We start from the raw sequence: 18,251 nt of genomic DNA, 5'->3' as shown, positions 1-18,251 counted from the left end.
AATATGTGCGTTGAACGACATGTCCTGGTCAAAAATGACTCCAAGGTTCCTCACAGCGTTACTGGAGGCCAAGGTAATGCCATCCAGAGTAAGAATCTGCTTAGATAACATATTTCTAGGCTTTTCAGGGCCGAGTACAATAACCTCAGTTTGATCTGAATTAAGAAGCAGAAAGTTAGCGGCCATCCAGGTCTTTAAGTCTTTAAGACATTCCTGCAGTTTAACTCATTGGTGTGTGCTATCTGGCTTCATGGACAGATAGAGCTGGGTGTCATCTGCATAGCAGTGTAAATGTATGCTATGTCTTCTAATGATGCTGCCTAAGGGAAGCATGTATAATGTAAACAGAATTGGTCCTAGCACTGAACCCTGTGGAACTCCATAATTAACCTCAGTGTGTGAAGAGGACTCTCCATTTACATGCACAAACTGGAGTCTATTAGATAGATATGATACAAACCACTGCAGCGCAGTACCTGTAATACCTACAGCATGTTCTAATCGCTCTAATAGGATATTATGATCAACAGTATCGAACGCTGCACTGAGGTCTAGCAGGACAAGCACAGAGATGAGTCAACTGTCAGAGGCCATAAGAAGATCATTTGTAACCTTCACTAAAGCTGTTTCTGTGCTGTGATGAGCTCTGAAACCTGACTGAAACTCTTCAATAAGCCTCTGCAGATGATCTGTTAGCTGTTTGACAACTACTCTTTCAAGGATGTTTGATATGAAAGGAAGGTTGGAGATTGGCCTATAATTAGCTAAGACTGCTGGGTCTAGAGATGCTTTTTGAGTAAAAGTGTAACTACAGCCAGCTTGAAGGCCTGTGGTACATAGCCGATCATTAGAGATAGGTTGATCATATTTAAGATCGAAGAATTAATTAATGGCAGGACTTCTTTGAGCAGTTTTGTAGGAATGGGGTCTAAAAGACACGTTGATGGTTTGGAGGAAGTAATTATTGAAGTTAACTCAGAAAGATCAATTGGAGAAAAAGAGTCTAACTTAACATCAATGGTACTAAGAGTAGCTGTAGATAATATTACATCTGTGGGATGGTTATTGGTAATTTTTTCTCTAATGATAAAAATTTTATTTGTGAAGAAGTTCATGAAGTCATTACTAGTTAACGTTAAAGGGATTGTTGGCTCAACAGAGCTCTGACTGTTTGTCAGCCTGGCTACAGAGCTGAAGAGAAACCTGGGGTTGTTCTTATTTTCTTCAATCAGTGATGAATAGTAAGATGTTCTGGCTTTGCGGAGGGCTTTCTTATAAAGCAGCAAACTATTTCTCCAGGCTAAATGATGATCCTCTAAATTTGTGACACGCCATTTCCTCTCCAGCTTACGAGTCATCTGCTTTAGGGTATGTGTTTGAGAATTATACCACGGAGTCAGGTACTTCTGATTTGAGGCCTTAGTTTTCACCGGAGCTACAGTATCCAGAGTCGTACTGTAAGACTGGTACTGTCATGTTTCTTTGTAGAGGAAATGGTAAAGACTGCACATCATAAATATTATTAGATATTTTACTCCTTACCTGTTAGAAGACAGCGTGCCTTTACTCTGTTTATTTCAATAAAATGTTGAAATGTCACATTAGGGTCCAAAACAACACCAAAGACCAGAGGCAGTGCTCAGACTGCATCTTGCTACTTCAAAGCAAAGTGGGATCTGTTCTCAAGACTGCCACAATTTGAATGTTTTGCTCTTTGACGTTCGACTATCCTTAATTTGGATGGTGTCAGTGGCCATGTCCATCTTTCATATACAGTCTTTGGGCTGATTTAGTGAGTCCTTAAAGACGCAGGAGAGCCTCTAATGTGAAACCAGAAGATATACAGGCTACAAAGTGGACTTTGACATGTACAGTACTCAACACTCAAACAACAGCACTGACTGGAAATGTTAGAATTGATACTTCTGCTATTGTTAAGAGGACGCATGCAGTGAGGGCTTTGGCGTTTATTACTCTGTCTTGATTGTTAACTCCACCTTTTGTTATTGCAGTGGTCAAATCACCACAGATTTAGTAAAAAACAATTCATGTGGGCAGAAAACTTCAATGAGCTTTATTAAAGTCCGTTCTAGATGGTGAAAGGCGATCAGAAAAGGTTCTCCCCGACACAGTATTGCATGACGTCAAGCCTCATGAGCCTCAAGGCCAACTGCTTTGCTAACGTTTAAAAATAGAGGCAGTAGAGAAAATATGCCATCTGAACATTTTTCAGTAGTTTACCTTTTTATAAATAGATTTCGGTCACTGTTCGTTGATTGAACCCTTTATATACAGATACTTATAACACAAACATGTGCAGAACTGCATTTTTCAACAAAAATGCATCAACTAACAAGCCAGAAAACAGATCCTGACGCTCATTTGCACTGTTTGTGTTTTTTTTAGTTGAACCTACACAAAGAGAATTCTGGCTTGTTAGTCGAAGTTATTTTAGAAAAAAAAATTCTTACCAACCTGTTTTTAACCTCTGAACAATCAAGAAGAAATTTACAGTCAATAAACATCAAGCAGACAGGATAAAAATCATATGTACAGAAATGTGACATACTGTACAGCGTGCATGTGTGGATGCAGACATAAATACACTTAAATACAAACAACTCGTACCTGCTACTGCGTTGCAGTACAATTTCAATGGCACACCATGATACTGGCGTTAACTCGAGAATATTATGTCTCCCACTAGCTTTTACAGGCATGAGGGTGCTCGCCAAAGTAACAATACAGACACCTTTGGCTTTACAGTTTAAAGGGAACAGAGTGGGAGAGGTGTAGTGCTTCGGAGCTTCCACAAAATGATTACATACACATTTGGAGTTTCAGTGCATAGTTTAAACTCAGCATTTTGATTATGTGATCATGTGCAACACACGAACTCAGGCAAACAAGAAAAGCAGCAGCTGGTGTGTGCAGGAGATTTCTTAGTGTTAAGTACGGGTGTATATGGCTTTCTGCAAACTGTGCAGCTTTTCCCCGAGGGTCACATCAAACAAACTCTTTTCTCGTCTCCTGTCCAGTGTGGCTCTTAAAAAATGAAAGAAAAGAAATTGAAGGCAAGCAAAGTCAACGGCTTTAAGGCTTGGTCTACTTACAAACATAAGAAAACTTAAATCAGATGCAAACAAACTGTCGTCCCCGCCCCCCCATTACCATTACATTTAAAAGAGAACAACGTGTCAGTTTCAGGTTTTACTGTGTATGCACAAAGTTATTCACTGAAATCTCTGTTAGCTTTCATATGTACCCTTCAGCCAGTTTGTGTTTAGTCCAGGAACGACTTTGCCTACAGGGTTCCAGTGAGGCACATGAGAACGAGCACATGTACGGTGAACAAGTAAGCCAGAAAGAAATATCGAGAGCGAGTGCGACTCGTCAGCAGCCTGGAGAAGTAAAGGCTCCGGCCTCGGAGCCACCGTCGACACGCCACCATCCCTCCTTTCATCTGCGAGGAGAAACAGAAGCAATCAAAGAAATGCTTACATTTGCACTGGAGAAGCTCCAAACACGGCTTTAGTGCACTGGCCCGAATATATGGTGACCCTAATTAAAAGACTAACAAGACTTATTGGGGGCAAGAGTCCTCGTCATTAAGCCTTTTCTGTAATGGGCCACTGTAGGCAAAGTAGAGCAAAGAAAAATGTATCTAAAACTCTTTATTTGATCTCAATGACGTTCTAAAAATTCTCAGTCTCAGACAGTTTGATCCATATGTACTCCATTTTCTTATTTGTTTTGCATGTGCAATAAGTGACAGTTTTCACATCGCTGTGGAGGAATTTGTACTCATCCTCAAACCACACTGGAGAGTTCGGAGCATAATGGCCGGTTTATGGTCACGGCAAAACATCCCAACTGAATTTGAGTCCGGACTTTAAGCAGGCCACTTCAAAACTATAACTCTGGTTACTTTTTTTATTAGTTTTATGGTGGGTACGAGTTCACAGGGTCGGGTAGGATAATAAATGTAATCACCTTTTAAAAACTGCATTTTGTATTTACTCAGGTTATCTTTGTCTAACATTAAAACTAAGCAACCGGGAATGGGATTCATATTTTCCACAGCACATCCATACATTACATAGCTACATACAAATAAGTTTCCATACTTTTCTTTCATAATAAAAAGTCTGTCACACTCACACCTGTCAGGCTCACTTTTCACTGATCTTTGTGTTTCATTATCGCTGCACAGACCTAAACAGCCACTATGAACTTGTTTTCTCACGTCATCGATTTATATGACTACTCCACGACAGCAGTAAGGTTACGCTGTCAAACACACCGTTCTGCAAAAGCCAACTCAAAAAAGCTGTGTCATAGATTCACGCTGGATCTGTACAGTAAGCAAATCAAAGGAAAATAAAGTGTACCGAGTACCTTTCGAGTTATGAGAGGCTGGTTTGGGTTGAGAGTTAGAGCTTCCCACTCCTCTTCAGCTTCCATCTCGATGCTGAAGTCTCTGTGACTGTCCCTGGACAGACTGGAGGCAGCACTGCACAACAAAAAAACTCATTAAAGATCTGCTGTGTTGACGAATAAGAGTCAGGTGTACGGCTGAGTGACTGCATCTGGCTCCAACCTCTTTACTCTGTCCTCAGCAAGACGCAGAGCCTCCTCGGCCGTCTCTCTCCTGGCTCTCTCATCTGCCAGACTCAGCTCCACCTCCAGCAGCCTTAAAGACAACCACACCCAGGGATAATGTTAGCATGTCTACGACTTCAACCGACCGTACGGATCTCTCCAGGACAATGTGGAGATTTTTGCAGGGATCCAAACTGAAGGCTGTTTGTTTTTTTCACCTTTCTCTCAGCTGACTGGCTTCAGCACTTTCACTTAACATGGAGTCGTTGCTCTTCTCCTGTGGAGCCCCTGGTGCAACTTCAGTGTGAAGTAAACCCTGGTAGGAACGAGTGCAGGATTACAGGTATAAACACACAAGAGCATACAGAGACAACGCAACTGGATTCAGTGGCAGCTCGGATTTGAGTTTTTAAAGCACATGTATATAGAGCTTTACCTGCACCCGGCCTTGGCTTTCCAGCCAATGACATCGATTCTGGGTGTCCCTCAGAGTCTGGGAAACAGCCCTTAGCTGAGCTGTAACAGCAGCTTTCTCCTCCACTGCCTCCTGCAACTGTGAGTATTGATAACCCAAAGAGGAGGGGCAGATGGCTGTTTGACTGTTTTGTACATTTAGAGTTATTCAGCATTCAGTTGCTTTTATATTTGTATATTATTTTGTAGGAAATGGGAAACAAAAAATCATGAAATCAAACCTTGAACATTTGAAGTTTATTGTAGTGTGGTTTAATTAGACAGCTTGCCTACACTGTCTGTATCCTCAGGACGTTTTTGCCTGCTTACAAAGGGCTAGCTGAACTCTGATGGGTTTGGCTTTAAAGGACAGTCACCTGAAGCGTTTTCATACCTTTGTGTTGAGCTGCTGGAAGTACTGGTCTCGCTGCTGAATCTCATACATACAGCGCTGCAGATCTCTGTGAAGCTGCCTCCTCTCTGCATCCAATCGACTCACCACCTCCTCCAGACCGCTTTCCTGCTGTGTCGGAAGGAAGAAATGGGATCGTTTGGTGTCACAACTACCAAAGAGAGAAAAACTGGTTTATCAACCAGGATATCTAAACAGTTTAACTTAGGTAGGATTTCCTGTTCTGTGTGCTGGTTATTGTTTGTTTACATATGCAGATACATTTTTCAAAACATACAAAGTCAAATCACAGTCAGACATTAGCCAAGAGTTTTCCCTGCTTTGCTCTCCTCTCTACTAAAGCTTAAATATGACTCGTGAATAAAGAGCAATGTCTACAGATTCTACATATTCATATGCAGATATCTGTTTATGATTAGTCTCGGTCGTTGTGTCCTTGGGCAAGACACTTCACCTACCGCCTACTGGTGTTGGCCAGAGGGGCCGATGGCGCGATATGGCAGCCTCGCCTCTGTCAGTCTGCCCCAGGGCAGCTGTGGCTACAACTGTAGCTGCCTCCACCAGTGTGTGAATGTGAGAGTGACTGAATAGTGGAATTGTAAAGCGCTTTGAGGGTCTCGAAAAGCGCTATATTAATGCAATCCATTATTATTATTATTATGATTAAATTCACTGTGACCGTGAAGGTCAAAAGCTGCACAAGTGCATCCGTGAGTCACAGCCTCCCAACAAAGGAGGACGACTGAGAAGTGTAACTTACTTTAACTGGCAGGTCCTTCGGCTCAGCAAGAGATCTACATAACAAAAAATGTGTTAAAAATTGAAGTAAAATGAATTTAAGCTGTGTGCATAACAGTGCTGCAGTCAAGCTTTCAAGCCTTCACATAGATGGAGGAACTTACTTAGCTTACTAGCAAATACAGTAACACACATTTCCTGTTTCTGCTGTATGGAAAAACCTTTGAGCCGGGCAGCTTTGGGAATACTTTTAAAACTTGAATAGGAAACCGTTTTCCTTCCTTTACCTCTGATCCACTGTTGCTTCCTGCTGGCTTCTCACTTCTTTGTGTGCCATTTGTTGCAGTTCGTCCATCTTCTGATGTATCCCCTGCGATGACAGTAAACAGAAAGAAAATGCATCATTCACAAAGACAAACAATGCATTTAACATTTATGTTATTGAAGTGAAGTTTTAAACAGACACCACAGCGTGAGTATTTAACAAAAAAAACGAAAAAAAGTATGCAAGTCATACCGATGGGATGTGAAACCAAAAACACATCTAAGCTGACCCTGCATGCTGTTTGAACCACAGAACCACAGCAGAGAAAAGGAAGTGCAAGCAACAGCCAAACTTGACTTACCAGCCCATCTGACTCAGTCTCCAAGGCACTGACACCACTTCCCTTTGACTTTTCCACGCTCGCCGTACCGACAGTCTCTGGGCTCGACCCTTGCCTGGACTCAACCACTCTTTTAGCCCCGGCCAATTCGTCCATCAGCCGTTCACGATCGTTTTGGAGACTGGCCATGGATCTGGAGAATGCTGACAGTTGCCTGCTGTAAGTGTTGTTTTCCAAAATGACTTTTTTTAGTTCTCTTTCCTTTTCTGGCAAGACCTCCGTCAGCTCGTCCAGCAGCTTGTTCAGCTCTGCGTGTGCGTCTTTACTCTCAAAGGCTTTTAATTTGCGAGTAAGGATGTCCCTCTCTTTGGCAAACATGGCCAAATCTGACGTGGTGTCCTGCAAACTGCGCTCCACCTTGTTTAAGGCTGCCCGAGTCTCTCTGAGTTCTTCATCGTATCTCTGCCTGAGGACCTTGAAGTCCTCGATGAGCTGGTCTCTGTCATTCTGCAAAGCAGCCATTGCCTTGCACAGGGATTCATTCTGAGCCTTGGTATCTTTGCTTTGCGATTTAGCCTCTGATAACTGCTGCTCTATTTCTAGTAGGTCTTTTGCGAGCTCTGCCACCCTCTGATCGGCAGTTTCTCGCTCATTCCTCATCAGCTCCACCTCGCGCTCAAAGGCATCCAGCTCACTGTTGTACTTTTCCTCAGCTTCTGATAATTTTTTGTCCGTTTCATCTTCCAGCTGCTGCATTTTCCCCTGGAGCTCATCAGTTGAGAGCTTCTGAGAAAGAAGTTTTTGTTGAAGGTCATTACATTCAGATGCTTTGGCTGTAACAGCTTCCTGCAAGTCAGCAATCACCTTGCCCCAGTTTGTTGACTCACTGTCTTTTCTCAGAGTTAACAGTTCCTCCTCCAGCTTGGACGCACGAGCTTTAAGTTTAGAATTCTCTTCCTTTAATGCATTGCTTGCTTCTTCTTCCTTCTGGACGTCCAGCTGAGCCTCTCTGTGTTGCTTTTCAGCCGCAGCTTTTTGGGTTTCGAGGTTTTTGATCACCTCCTGTTGCTTCTTTAGCAATACTTTCAACTGGTTGTCCTTAAGGGACAAAACCTGATTTAAATCCTCCCTGTATCGGACCAGTTGAGCCCTGAGCATCGCGTTCTCAGAATTGAGATCATCCATCTGATGTAACAGTTTTCTAATTTCGTGTTTAAGGCCTTTGGCTGCCCCACCTTCCCCATCGGGAGAGCCCTCTTTGCCCTTTAACCCCAACTGACTCTTTGCTTCCAGTATTCTGTATTCTGACATCAGCCGTTCCCGTTCGCTCTGCAAAGACACCATTGAGTTCTTGAACGACTCCATCTTTGCTTCCATCTGCTCCTTTTCCTGGATAGATCTGTTTACTTTAATTTGCAGACTTCGGACCTTGGCCTCAAGCGCTCTCAACTCCTTGTCTGTCTTTTCCTTTTGGTATCGTGAAGACGTCAGCCTGTCCTCATAAACGGACACCTGGTTACGATAGTTAGCCTGCAGTTGCTCCAGATAGCCTGACATTTGTCCATCTTTGCAGGACAGTAGAGAGGAGATCTCAGCATCTTTGCTCTGAAGGAGCGTTTTGAGCTGCAGACAAATTCCCTCCTGCTTCTCAAAGTCAGCTTGAGTTTTGTCATTTTGAGACTGCAAAAGGAATATCTGAGCTTCCATGTCAGCGTTTATCTTCTCCACTTGCTGTAGACTGAGCTGCATTTGGGAGATCACGTCTTCTTTGTCAGCCAGCTGTCGTTTCACTGCGTTTTTCTCTTGCTCTGTTCTTTCCACCTGAGCGCTGAGCTCCTTCACCTGCACAGTCATGAGCTCTGCGCTCTCACTGAGTTCAGCATTGCTTGCGCTCATAACAAACAGCTGCCTCTGATGCGCAGCAGCAGCTACAGAGTATTCATTCAGCGTCCTCTCCAGTCTCGACTTGGTCACCCGTAACTCATTCACCTCTTTGTCTTTCATTCTCATATCTTCCAGGAATCTTTTAATGATGAAACCTTGCTCAAGGAGCTGATTGTCCTTCTCATGTAAGGTTTTTTGGTACAAATCATTCCAAAGTTTGGTAGCATTAGCCCCGTGTGGTGTGGAAGCTAACGCAGACAGCTTTGCTTCTTGAGTCTCAGCCGCTCTCTTTAGAGTATTTATCTGCAGATCTCGAGAGTCTAGCTGCTGCCTCAGCTCATCAACTGTTTGACTTTCTTTCTCTTTCAAATCCTTGAGATCATCTATCTGCCGCTGTAACAAAAACTGATTCTCTATGTAAGAGTTGATTTTTGCTTCTTCTACATTTTGAGGTGTCAGATGTGATTTCTGATTTTCAGACTGTTTATTTTGCTGTGACACTTGAAGAGCCAGCTGGTCTCTTTCAGACTCGGCACTCTCAATCTTTTCTTTGGCTTCCCGGAGATGACTCTTGTGCATAATTAGCTCAGCTTCAGCTTGTTTACCTCTCTCCTCTAAATCTGCAATCTTCTCTAAGTTTTTCTTCAGTTCTTTCTCCAAGTGCTCACACGTTGATTGTGAGCTCTTCAAAGAGCTCTCCAAATCTAAAATCAGTTCCTGGTATTTGATGCAGTTTTGCTGCAGCTGATTTATCTCCTGATGCTTTTCTTTGAGCAGCTCTTGCAGCTCTTTCTTCACGTTCTTCGAACCCTCGTTGCCTCTCTGAACTGTCTTGAGTTTCTCCTCAAACTCTTTGACCAACTTGAGCTGCTCCTGTTCTTTTTCGTGACGAATCTGATCGTTCATCTCCTTGCTAGCTGCAAGTTGAGTGGAAAGCTGCGCAGTTTGGGACTGCAGGGCACCGACGGACTCGGTGAGTTCGTCGATCCTTTCCGAGTTCTTGAGGATTACAGTCTCCAAATATTCGTTTTCACTCTTCACCTTGTCTGAGATCTCTTGAGCGTTCTCAAGTTCCTCTTGCAGAAGTGACTTGTCATCCTCCAAAATTCTCACCTTCTCATTCAGGTTAATAGTCTCTTGGCGGTGCCTGGTGATAATGTCTTTGAGGTCCTTAACTGCGTCATCTTTTATTCCCAACTGCGACTCATAGTCATTCTGTATGTTCTCAATTCTCTCTGAAAGAGTCTGCTTCTCCCTCTGCACCAAGTTGTTGATATCCATTTGAGCAGCAAGTTCAGTTTTTTGAGCTTCAATCTGAGCAGTCAGTGAACTATTCAAACTGAGTGCTTCGTCAAGTTTGTTCTGCATGTTGTTTGTGTATGTATTGGATTCCAGGTTCTTCTTTTCCAGCAAACAGGTAGCTTCTTCCAGCCTTTCTGCTAGCTGGATATTTTCAGCTTCCATCTCAGTAAGTTTCACTCTCAGAGCCTCGAATGAGTCCTGAAATGGGGCAGTCTCTGCCTCCAGTTGTTGGTTTTTATCATTTAGATCACACATCACCTCCATCACCTGTTTCTTGATTTTCTCATTCTGCTCCTCCAGCTCCTCGATTCTCTGCCTTTTCTCTTTGGAAACTTCCTCCACTTTTTCTTTCATTCTTTTATTTTCTTCCTCCATCTCTCGGACTTGCTTCCCCAGGATCTCCATCTCACTTTCGTGCTTGTGTACTTTTCGGAGGGCTTCCTGCCTGTCTCTTTTAGCTCCCTCCAAAAGCTGTCTCATCTTGTCCATTTCACTGCTGACATTTTCATACGCTTGCAAAAGCGACTCGTACTCTTGCTTGAGCTCTGCGTGTTTCGACTTCCACTTGGTCAGCTCCTCTGTTTGAGAATCTTTGAGCGATTCGAGCTGGCACGAGAAGGCTTGTTTCTGCTGAGTGATGCTTTCTATAGTTAGTTTCAAACTTTCGCAGGCTGCAGATAGGTTGCGATTCTCGTTAAGGATGCGGTCGACTTCAGTGCTCATTTTGTCCTTCTCTTCGGAGAAACGTGACACAGAACTTTCCAGGTCCGTATTTTCTTGTTTGAACTTTAAAAGAGATGATTGCAGAGCAAAGTACTCTGTTTCTTTTGCTTCGTGTTTGGCTGACAGATTTTCTACTTCTTCCTTGAGCGCTGCATTTTCCTTCATGAGTTCTTTCCTAGAAACCAAAGCTGCTTGAAGTTTCCTTGTTAGAAGGGTAACTTTGTTTTGGTTATCCGGATCATTCATCCTGGCACCCTCATCAGGAGATTTCTGAAGCTCACCACCCTCTCTTCTCATCTTTTCAGTAGTGGTTTCAAGCATTTTGCTTTGCTGTTGTAGCTGAATTTCAAGGGCAGCAATTAGTTCCTCCTTTTCTGAAACTTGAGCTTGAGAAACTAACAAGGCATCATCTCGCTCCTTTAGTTTTGCTTCAAAGATTTCTGCACATTTGCAAGAAAAACAGACCCCTTCTTTGTTATGACCCTCTTGTTCAACGGGTGCGTCGTGCTTCTTCAGCAGCTGCTCTTTTACCTTCTCTGACTCCTTCGATTGCTTTCTCAGGGAGGTCACCTCATCCCTCAGTTCATTAAATAATTGGACAAAATGTTCTTTTTCCTGCTTCAGCGAATCCATATTCCTCTGTGTTTCAGTAAACTGCTGCTGCAGATGTTTAAGCTCCTTAGCCAAAGATCGGTTGTCCTCAGTGAGCTGCTGCTCTGTTTGTTCTAATGTCTTCTGAAGGGTCAAAACTTCAAAGGATTTCTGCGAAACTAAATCAGCTTTTGTTTCAAGTTCTGCTTTCATCTGATTACTTTGCTCCAAAACAGCCTCCTTTTCTTTCAATAAGGTTTGATGCTTCTCTTCATTTGCATGCATATGTTCCTCTAGTGACGATTTTAGGATGCACAGTTGAGTCTCTAAAGCCTTGTTTTTATCAAATAAAGACTGTTTCTCCTGTTGGGTCTTAACCTCAGCAACTCTGACTGCATCCCGATATTTGTCAACCTCTTCAATTTTCTCTCTTAATTCGTTCTCTACGATGTGCAGTCTTGATTTCAAAGAATCTGCTCTTTGCTCCATGGCTATGAGAGACTCTTCTTTATTGGCCATCTCAAGAGAAATAGCCTCTAATCCGGATTTAGTAGCTTCAAGTTCTGTTTGCAGGCTTGAGAGAGAATGGCATTGGCTCTCTTTCTCAGCCAAAGACATCTTTAAATCTTGAAGAGTTTTGTCTCTCTCCTCGACGAGCTGTCTCAGAGTTTGCAATTCATCCAGATAACAAAAGGAGGTTTTGTTGAGTTCCTCCGTTTCTCTGGTCTTCTCATCCAAGCTTAACTGCACTGCGTTTAGCTCGTTCGTCTGCTGGCAGTGTTGCTCCAAGAGCGCCTTGTAGTCATCTTTTAGTTCAGCGAGCTCTTGAGTTAATTTCTTTTCATTTTCTTGAGCTTTCTTTATTGATTCTTTGCGTGCCAGCAAGGCGGCCTGGGCTTTCTTCTGTAAGGTCACCTTTTCTGACTTTACCTGTGCAAGCTCATTTTCTAAGTCAACAGCACTAGCAGCAGAGGAAGACTTGTCCTTTAACTCATCTTTGCATGTCTTGATTTCATTTTGAAGCTCTTCTAATTTCTGCATCAAGCCCTTCCTGTTCTGCTCAAATATCTCTTCCTTCTCGACAGCACTGGACTGCAGCTGCTCGACTAGTGAGTCTTTCTCACTGAGCATTTGTAATGTTTTTGACAAATGAGCTTCTTTATCATTTAAGATGGTTTGCAAACTCTGTTTTTCTGACTCTAGCTGTTCCAAAAGTGTTTTGCTTTCGGTGTTATACTTAAGAAATTCTCCCTCTTTCTCGAGAGTTTTCTTTTCAAGTTGGGAAATATTTTCTTTATGCAATTCTGCTGTAGCTTGAGCTTGACTTTTGGCTTCCTGCAATTGTTCATGCAACAGTGAAACCTCAGTTTTACTGCTTACGCTCTCTTCTTTTTGGTTTTCATATTCTTCAATCCTCCTTAACAGATCTTTTCTCACAATAAGCGCAGCTTGCAGCTTCTTCTTCACTGCATCTTTTTCTTTCGATACTTTTGTGAGTTCACTTTGTAGCTCATCCTTTTCCTTAATTAGCATGAGCTTCTCTAAATTATTTTTCTCAGTTTCACTTGAACTGTGCGAAATCTGTTCTTCTAACTGTTGCAAAATCTCTTCATGTGCTCTCTCCATGCTCTTTAATTGTGCCGAGAGCGAGTCATTTTCCTCACCAAGTTTCATTCTCTCATTTGAGGCGGACTCCATGACCTGGGCAATGGATGCATCTTTTTCCTTTATCTGCTGAGTAAGGCCAGCAAGCAATTCCTTCTGTTGACTGATCTGAATGCTCATGCAGCTTATTTGCTCATCTTTTGTTTGCAATTCATCATATAAAGAAGAGTGTTTAACAGTAGCTTCTTTCACTCTTACTAACTCGGCATTAAGCTGAGTCTGTAAATGCTCCACAGCCTCTTGCAAAAGAGCTATTTGTTGACCTTTCTCGCAACTATTCTGCTCTCTCTGATTAAGTACAGTCTGTGTTTTTTCCAATTCTGCAACAGTTTTAGCCAACTCGGTTTGCAAAGCATCTACCTCACTTTGATGACTTTCTTGTAACCATTTTATCATGTCCTCCAAAGAGGCTTTTTCGTCATTCAAAGCAGAAGATTTCAATAGAGAGGAAACTTTGTCCGTTTTTCTCACTACCAGTCTTTGTAACTCGTCTTCCACAGCTTTGAGAGCCTGCTGCAAAATATGGTTCTCGTTCTCCTTTTCCTGGATAGATGCTAACACATTCTCAAGCTGAATTCTGGATGCGGATGCCTCCAGCTCTTTCGTGCTCAGCTGATTAGAGCCCTCCCTAATGGCAGAGGAAGCCTCTGCTAGTTTCTCCTGCAAGCTGTCCATGTCCTGTTTCAAAGCATTTACTTTAACATCTTTAGATTTCATCTCATTTTCAACACTTTTCAATTGTTCTGCAAGAAGGTTCTTTTCCTGCTTTTCTCTATCCAGAACTAAAAGCCACTCTTTCTCTGAATCCTGCAGAATTTGTTCTATTTTTTGAATGTTTTCGTTCAACTGAGAAATTTCTTCATCTTTGGCACTAACCTTTGCTTGAAGGCTCTGCTTCTCGGACGTCATTCTCTCCACGAGTTCATTCACGCTGCTGGATTTCTGCTCCATTTGAACCTGCAGCTCCGCCAGCGTTTGTTGACGTCTTCTTTCTAGCTCTTCTTTCTCTGCAAAAAGTTTCCTAAATTCCTCTTTCAAATGTGTGTTTTCATTACTGAGAGCAATGTGAAGTTTCTGATTCTCTTCCTTTGACAATCCTATCCCCTCATTCAGGCTCTTATTCTGCTCTTCCAACTTCTGCATTTCTGAAACCAGCTGAGATGCATGTTTGGCCTGGGCGCTGTACTGACTATTGATTGCGTGGAGAGCCATTTCTCTCTGCTCGAGGTTTTCTGTCAGTGCATTCATCTGTGCCACGACCTGAAGATGCTGTGATTTGAGTCTTTCTATTTCGACAGTCAACAATGACACGCTCGCTTGATGCGAAGCAAATGCGTCATCTTTTTCCTTTGAAAGACTGGAGTTCAAATCCTCAGCTTTCCCCAGTTTCTCCTGGATCACATGCAAGTTACTTTTCAGTGTCTCTACGGTGGTCTTTGCAGTCTGATATTCGTTATTAGAATCATGCAATGACATCCGGAGCTCAGACACCTCATCTGTCCTTTGAGAGAGTTGCTTCCTCGAGTCTTGTAACTCTTCTAAGGTGGCAGCATATTTCTCCTGCAGGTTATTGAAGGCACTTTGGGTTTCTTCTGCTGTCTTTCTACATTTTTCAGACTCAGTGGACAGTAACTGCATTTGACTTTGCAGCTGTGATGCCAACTCTGTACTTTCCATGAACTGAGTTTTGAACAGCAATGCTTCGTCTCCTCTTTTCTGGAAGTCCTGGAGAGCTTTCGCTTGTTCCAAAAGAGCTGCTTCTTTTTCTTCCAAGGCCATTTTGAGGTTTGTCACTTCAGATGTCTGTACTTCCAGGTTGCTGTTGAGCTTTGAGACAGATTCCTCAAGGTGTGATATCTTTTCTTTCAAGCTCTCACATTCTGCCTCTTTGGCTTGTAGATGTGAAGTCAGACTATCAAAGGCAGCGGAAGAAGTACTTTGATATTCAAGACTTGACTCCTCCTTTTTCTCCAAAGTATTCTTTAGTATGGAAGACTCTGATGTCAGACTGTCAACTTGGCCTCTGAGTGTACACACAGAATCTTCAAGCTCCAAAATGGTGCCTTCTTTCTCTTTCAGCAGCTCCCCCCGCTCAGCAATCTCACTGTTGAGCTGCTGGATCGAATTCTCCTGCTGTTTCAGGGCGTCATTTATTCCTTGGATTTCCAAGTTGAGATTTGCAGCTTCTTCGTTTGCTTTGGCCAGCTCTGCCACTGCTTTCTGAAGTTCAGATTTCAATCGAACATTCTGTTCACTGAGGGCTTGAATGTTGTCATGAAAATCAGTTACCTCTGCTTTCCTCTGGCCCTCGTCCTGGATCAGCTGACAATTTTCTGCAGTGAGTTTCTGCACAGATGCCTTCAGGTTAGTAATTTCCACCTCCATCTCTGAAGCGCTCTCATTCATGGCCCCAAGCTGAGCACTGAGCGAAATGACAGATTCATTTCGTTTATTCAGCTCATCTTTGTGGTTCTGAAATTCGTGTGTTGCTTCTTTCAGTGTTTGTTCTTTCTGCTGTAGTTGTTGTTTGGCCTCCACACATTCTTTCCTGAGCAACTCTACCTCAACCTGCATCTGTGATGCGAGCTCTTTCTGTAGCTTGACTTCATTCAGAGATACACTACATTCCTCAACTTTCTGCTGCAGCATGACATCTTTTTCCATTAGTCCTGACTTTAAAACTGATCCCTGCTCCTGAAGCATAGATACAGTATCCTGAAGCTGCAGCAGCTGGTCCTGCTGGGCCATTATCTGTGAAGTCTGCTCTGACACAGTTTGGTCTTTTTCAACCAAGGACATGCTCAGCTGATCGACCTGCTCTTGTAAACTCTGAAGCTGTTGCTCTTTCTCCCTCAGATTTTTCAACAGATTAGCACATTCGTTTGTTTTCTCGAGTAGACCTACAGAGATTGCCTGTTTGCTTTCCTTGAGGACCTTTTTTAATTCATCTGTTGCTGCAGCGAGCTCCTCTTTCTCCTTCAACAGGCTAGCAACTGTTTTTTGACTATCTGAGATCTGAATTTCAAGGTCCGAAGTTTTTTCTTGGAGAACAAGTCTCTCAGCAGTAAGTTCGGAAACTGATTTCATGTTCTGTGCCAACTCTACCTGTAGTCTTTGATTATTTTCTGTTAGACTGCTAATCTTCATGCTAAAGCTGGAGTTCTGGTCAAGGGTCGCTTTAAGCTGCCCATCAAGGTCAGACAGAAGCTGCCTTCGTTGTGCAAGCTCCTTTTCTTTCGATTCACATGCAGCACGAAGCTGGCGGTTCTCCTCGGACAAAGCTTGGGTGTGGCTTTTTAAACTAGCCAATTCTGTTTTGCTCTGATCAGCTTCACACTCAAGCTTTCTAGCATTTTCCTCCATGACACTGACTCGGTCACTTAGAGACCTGATAGTTGTGTTTTTGTTATTCAGTTCATCTTTGTGCTTCTGACATTCCTGAGTTGACTTTTTCAACATTTCGTCTCTCTCTCCCAGTTGCTCTCTGAGTTGTGAGCGTTCCTCAATGAGCGATTCCGCCTCAGCTTGTAGCCTGGACGCAATATTTTTCTGGTTTTCAGTTTCCTTCTGCAAACTCTGGAACTCCTCCTGCTTCTGTTTATACATTGCATCCTTCTCCAATAACCCAGACTTCAGACTACTTTGTTGTTCCTGAAGCAGAGACAGAGTTTCCATAAGCTGTGCTTGCTCATTTTGTTGGGCCTCTATTCGTGCTTGAAGTTCAGTGACAGTCTGCTCTTTTTCGGCGAGGTCGCGCTGCATTTTGTCTATCTTAGACGTCAAGCTTTGCACCTCTTCCTGCTGCTGGGTCACTGTCTCCTCTCTTTCCCTGAGTAGCTGCTGGAGCGAACTACATTCATTTGTTTTTGCCAACATGATCTCAGAGGTTGAATGTGTGCTTTGCTCAAGAACTCTATTTAGCTCAAGAGTTCGAGTAGTTAGCTCCTCTTTATCTTTTTGTAGCCCTTGAATAATTGTGTTACTTTGTGAGTGTTGCATTTCCAATTCAGATATTTTGACATGCAAGGAATCCATCTCGGCTGTAGCCTGTGAAATATTTTTGACATGCTCAGTTACTTCCAATTCAAGCCCGTCTCTCTCTTTTGTAAGGACTTGCACTTGATTCTCCAGACTGCTGTTGAATTCAAGAGCAGATGTAACCTTTTCATTTAGCTCTTTTAAATTCCTACGTTCGAGTTCAAGCTCCTCATTCAGCCCCTTCAGGTTTTCTTGGAGCTGCTCTTTTTCAGTCGTCATGCTTTTTAGGAGATTTTCAAGCTTGGAGATATTTTCAGATCTGCTTTGAAGTTCATTGCACAGTTTCTCATTTTCAGTGTTGAATTTCTGCCTCTCGTCCTTTAGCTGGTTTTCGAGTGATGCCATCTTTTCCACTTTCTCTTGCATTACTTGCTTGACATTCTCTTCACTCAGAACTTGCTCGTCTAATTGCTTTGATAAGGTCTGAAAGTCATTGTTATACTTCTCCACCTGTGCCAAAAGCTTATTCTGTTCTTCCTTGAAAGACTTGAGCTCCTTTTCATACGTCTGCTCTTTGTCATTAAGCTCTTGCTGTAGTTTCTCATTACTTGCATTTCTATCCTTAAGCTGCAAAACAAGTCCTTCTGACTCCTGTAGTTTCTGTGCAGATATTGCCAGCTGTTCCTTTAGTGAAGTGATGTGCGTTTCACATTCAGAAAGATGATTATGATGGCTCACATTCTGCTTCTGGATTTCTCCTCGAAGGTCCTGAATAGTCGTCTTATCCTTTTCAGCCTGCTTGATTAAGTGTTCCACCTCAACTCCTTTAGACTCTCGTTCATCTCCGGCCTTGACCATCTCCATCTCAGCTTCCTTAAGTTTCTCCACCAGCTCTGTGATCTTATTATTAAGGGCCTGCTGGTCTGAACTCTGTGATTCTTTCATTATATTAGCCTCCCTCTCTGCCTTACTCAGTGCATTTTCTACTTGTACCAGGCTCTCCTCTTTGAGTTTGATCTCTTGTTTCAGTGCTGTGACCTGCTCTGCATACTCAGCCATGTTCCCAACAAGAGTTGATATCTCTTTATCCTTTTCCAGCAGAGCATCTTTAAGGTTATCGATTTCCCGCTCACAGCTTTGAAGGTCATAAATGAGCTGGGCTCGTTCCTCCAAATGCGAGGTGTTCAGTTTGTCCAGCTCCTCGTTTGTCTGATCAAGGTCAGTTTGTAATGTTTCAATGGTGACATCTTGTTTTTGCATCTAAAGAAAATTAGGGAGGAAAAACACCATTGGCACCT

General features: G+C 42.8%; 1 protein-coding gene across 3 annotated transcripts in view; it reads right to left on the bottom strand.

Moving 5' to 3' along the window:
* Nucleotides 1–2,051: 2,051 nt before the first annotated feature.
* The window catches only part of LOC146679195 (uncharacterized), a 38,636-nt gene continuing 22,436 nt past the window's right edge, over nt 2,052–18,251 (bottom strand). The window contains exons 21-30 of one of the 3 annotated variants that reach the window (XM_085408846.1): nt 6,832–18,213; nt 6,493–6,575; nt 6,228–6,261; nt 5,450–5,578; nt 5,039–5,155; nt 4,821–4,918; nt 4,601–4,693; nt 4,399–4,513; nt 3,266–3,463; nt 2,052–3,045 (exon numbers count right to left, since the gene is read on the bottom strand). In XM_085408846.1, the coding sequence (XP_085264972.1) occupies nt 3,305–3,463; nt 4,399–4,513; nt 4,601–4,693; nt 4,821–4,918; nt 5,039–5,155; nt 5,450–5,578; nt 6,228–6,261; nt 6,493–6,575; nt 6,832–18,213 (12,210 nt within the window). In that variant the 3' untranslated portion in view covers nt 2,052–3,045; nt 3,266–3,304. Of the gene's footprint in view, nt 3,464–4,398; nt 4,514–4,600; nt 4,694–4,820; nt 4,919–5,038; nt 5,156–5,449; nt 5,579–6,227; nt 6,262–6,492; nt 6,576–6,831; nt 18,214–18,251 lie in introns of all 3 variants that reach the window. The other 2 variants (XM_085408841.1, XM_085408852.1) reach the window with 2 other exon arrangements.

Source organism: Rhamphochromis longiceps, linkage group LG1 (assembly GCF_057381845.1).
Source record: "Rhamphochromis longiceps isolate RC_006_pf linkage group LG1, R_longiceps_female_GT1.1, whole genome shotgun sequence".
In the NCBI taxonomy this organism is placed as follows: Eukaryota; Metazoa; Chordata; class Actinopteri; order Cichliformes; family Cichlidae; genus Rhamphochromis; species Rhamphochromis longiceps.
This window is presented reverse-complemented; position numbering and strand designations above follow the sequence as displayed.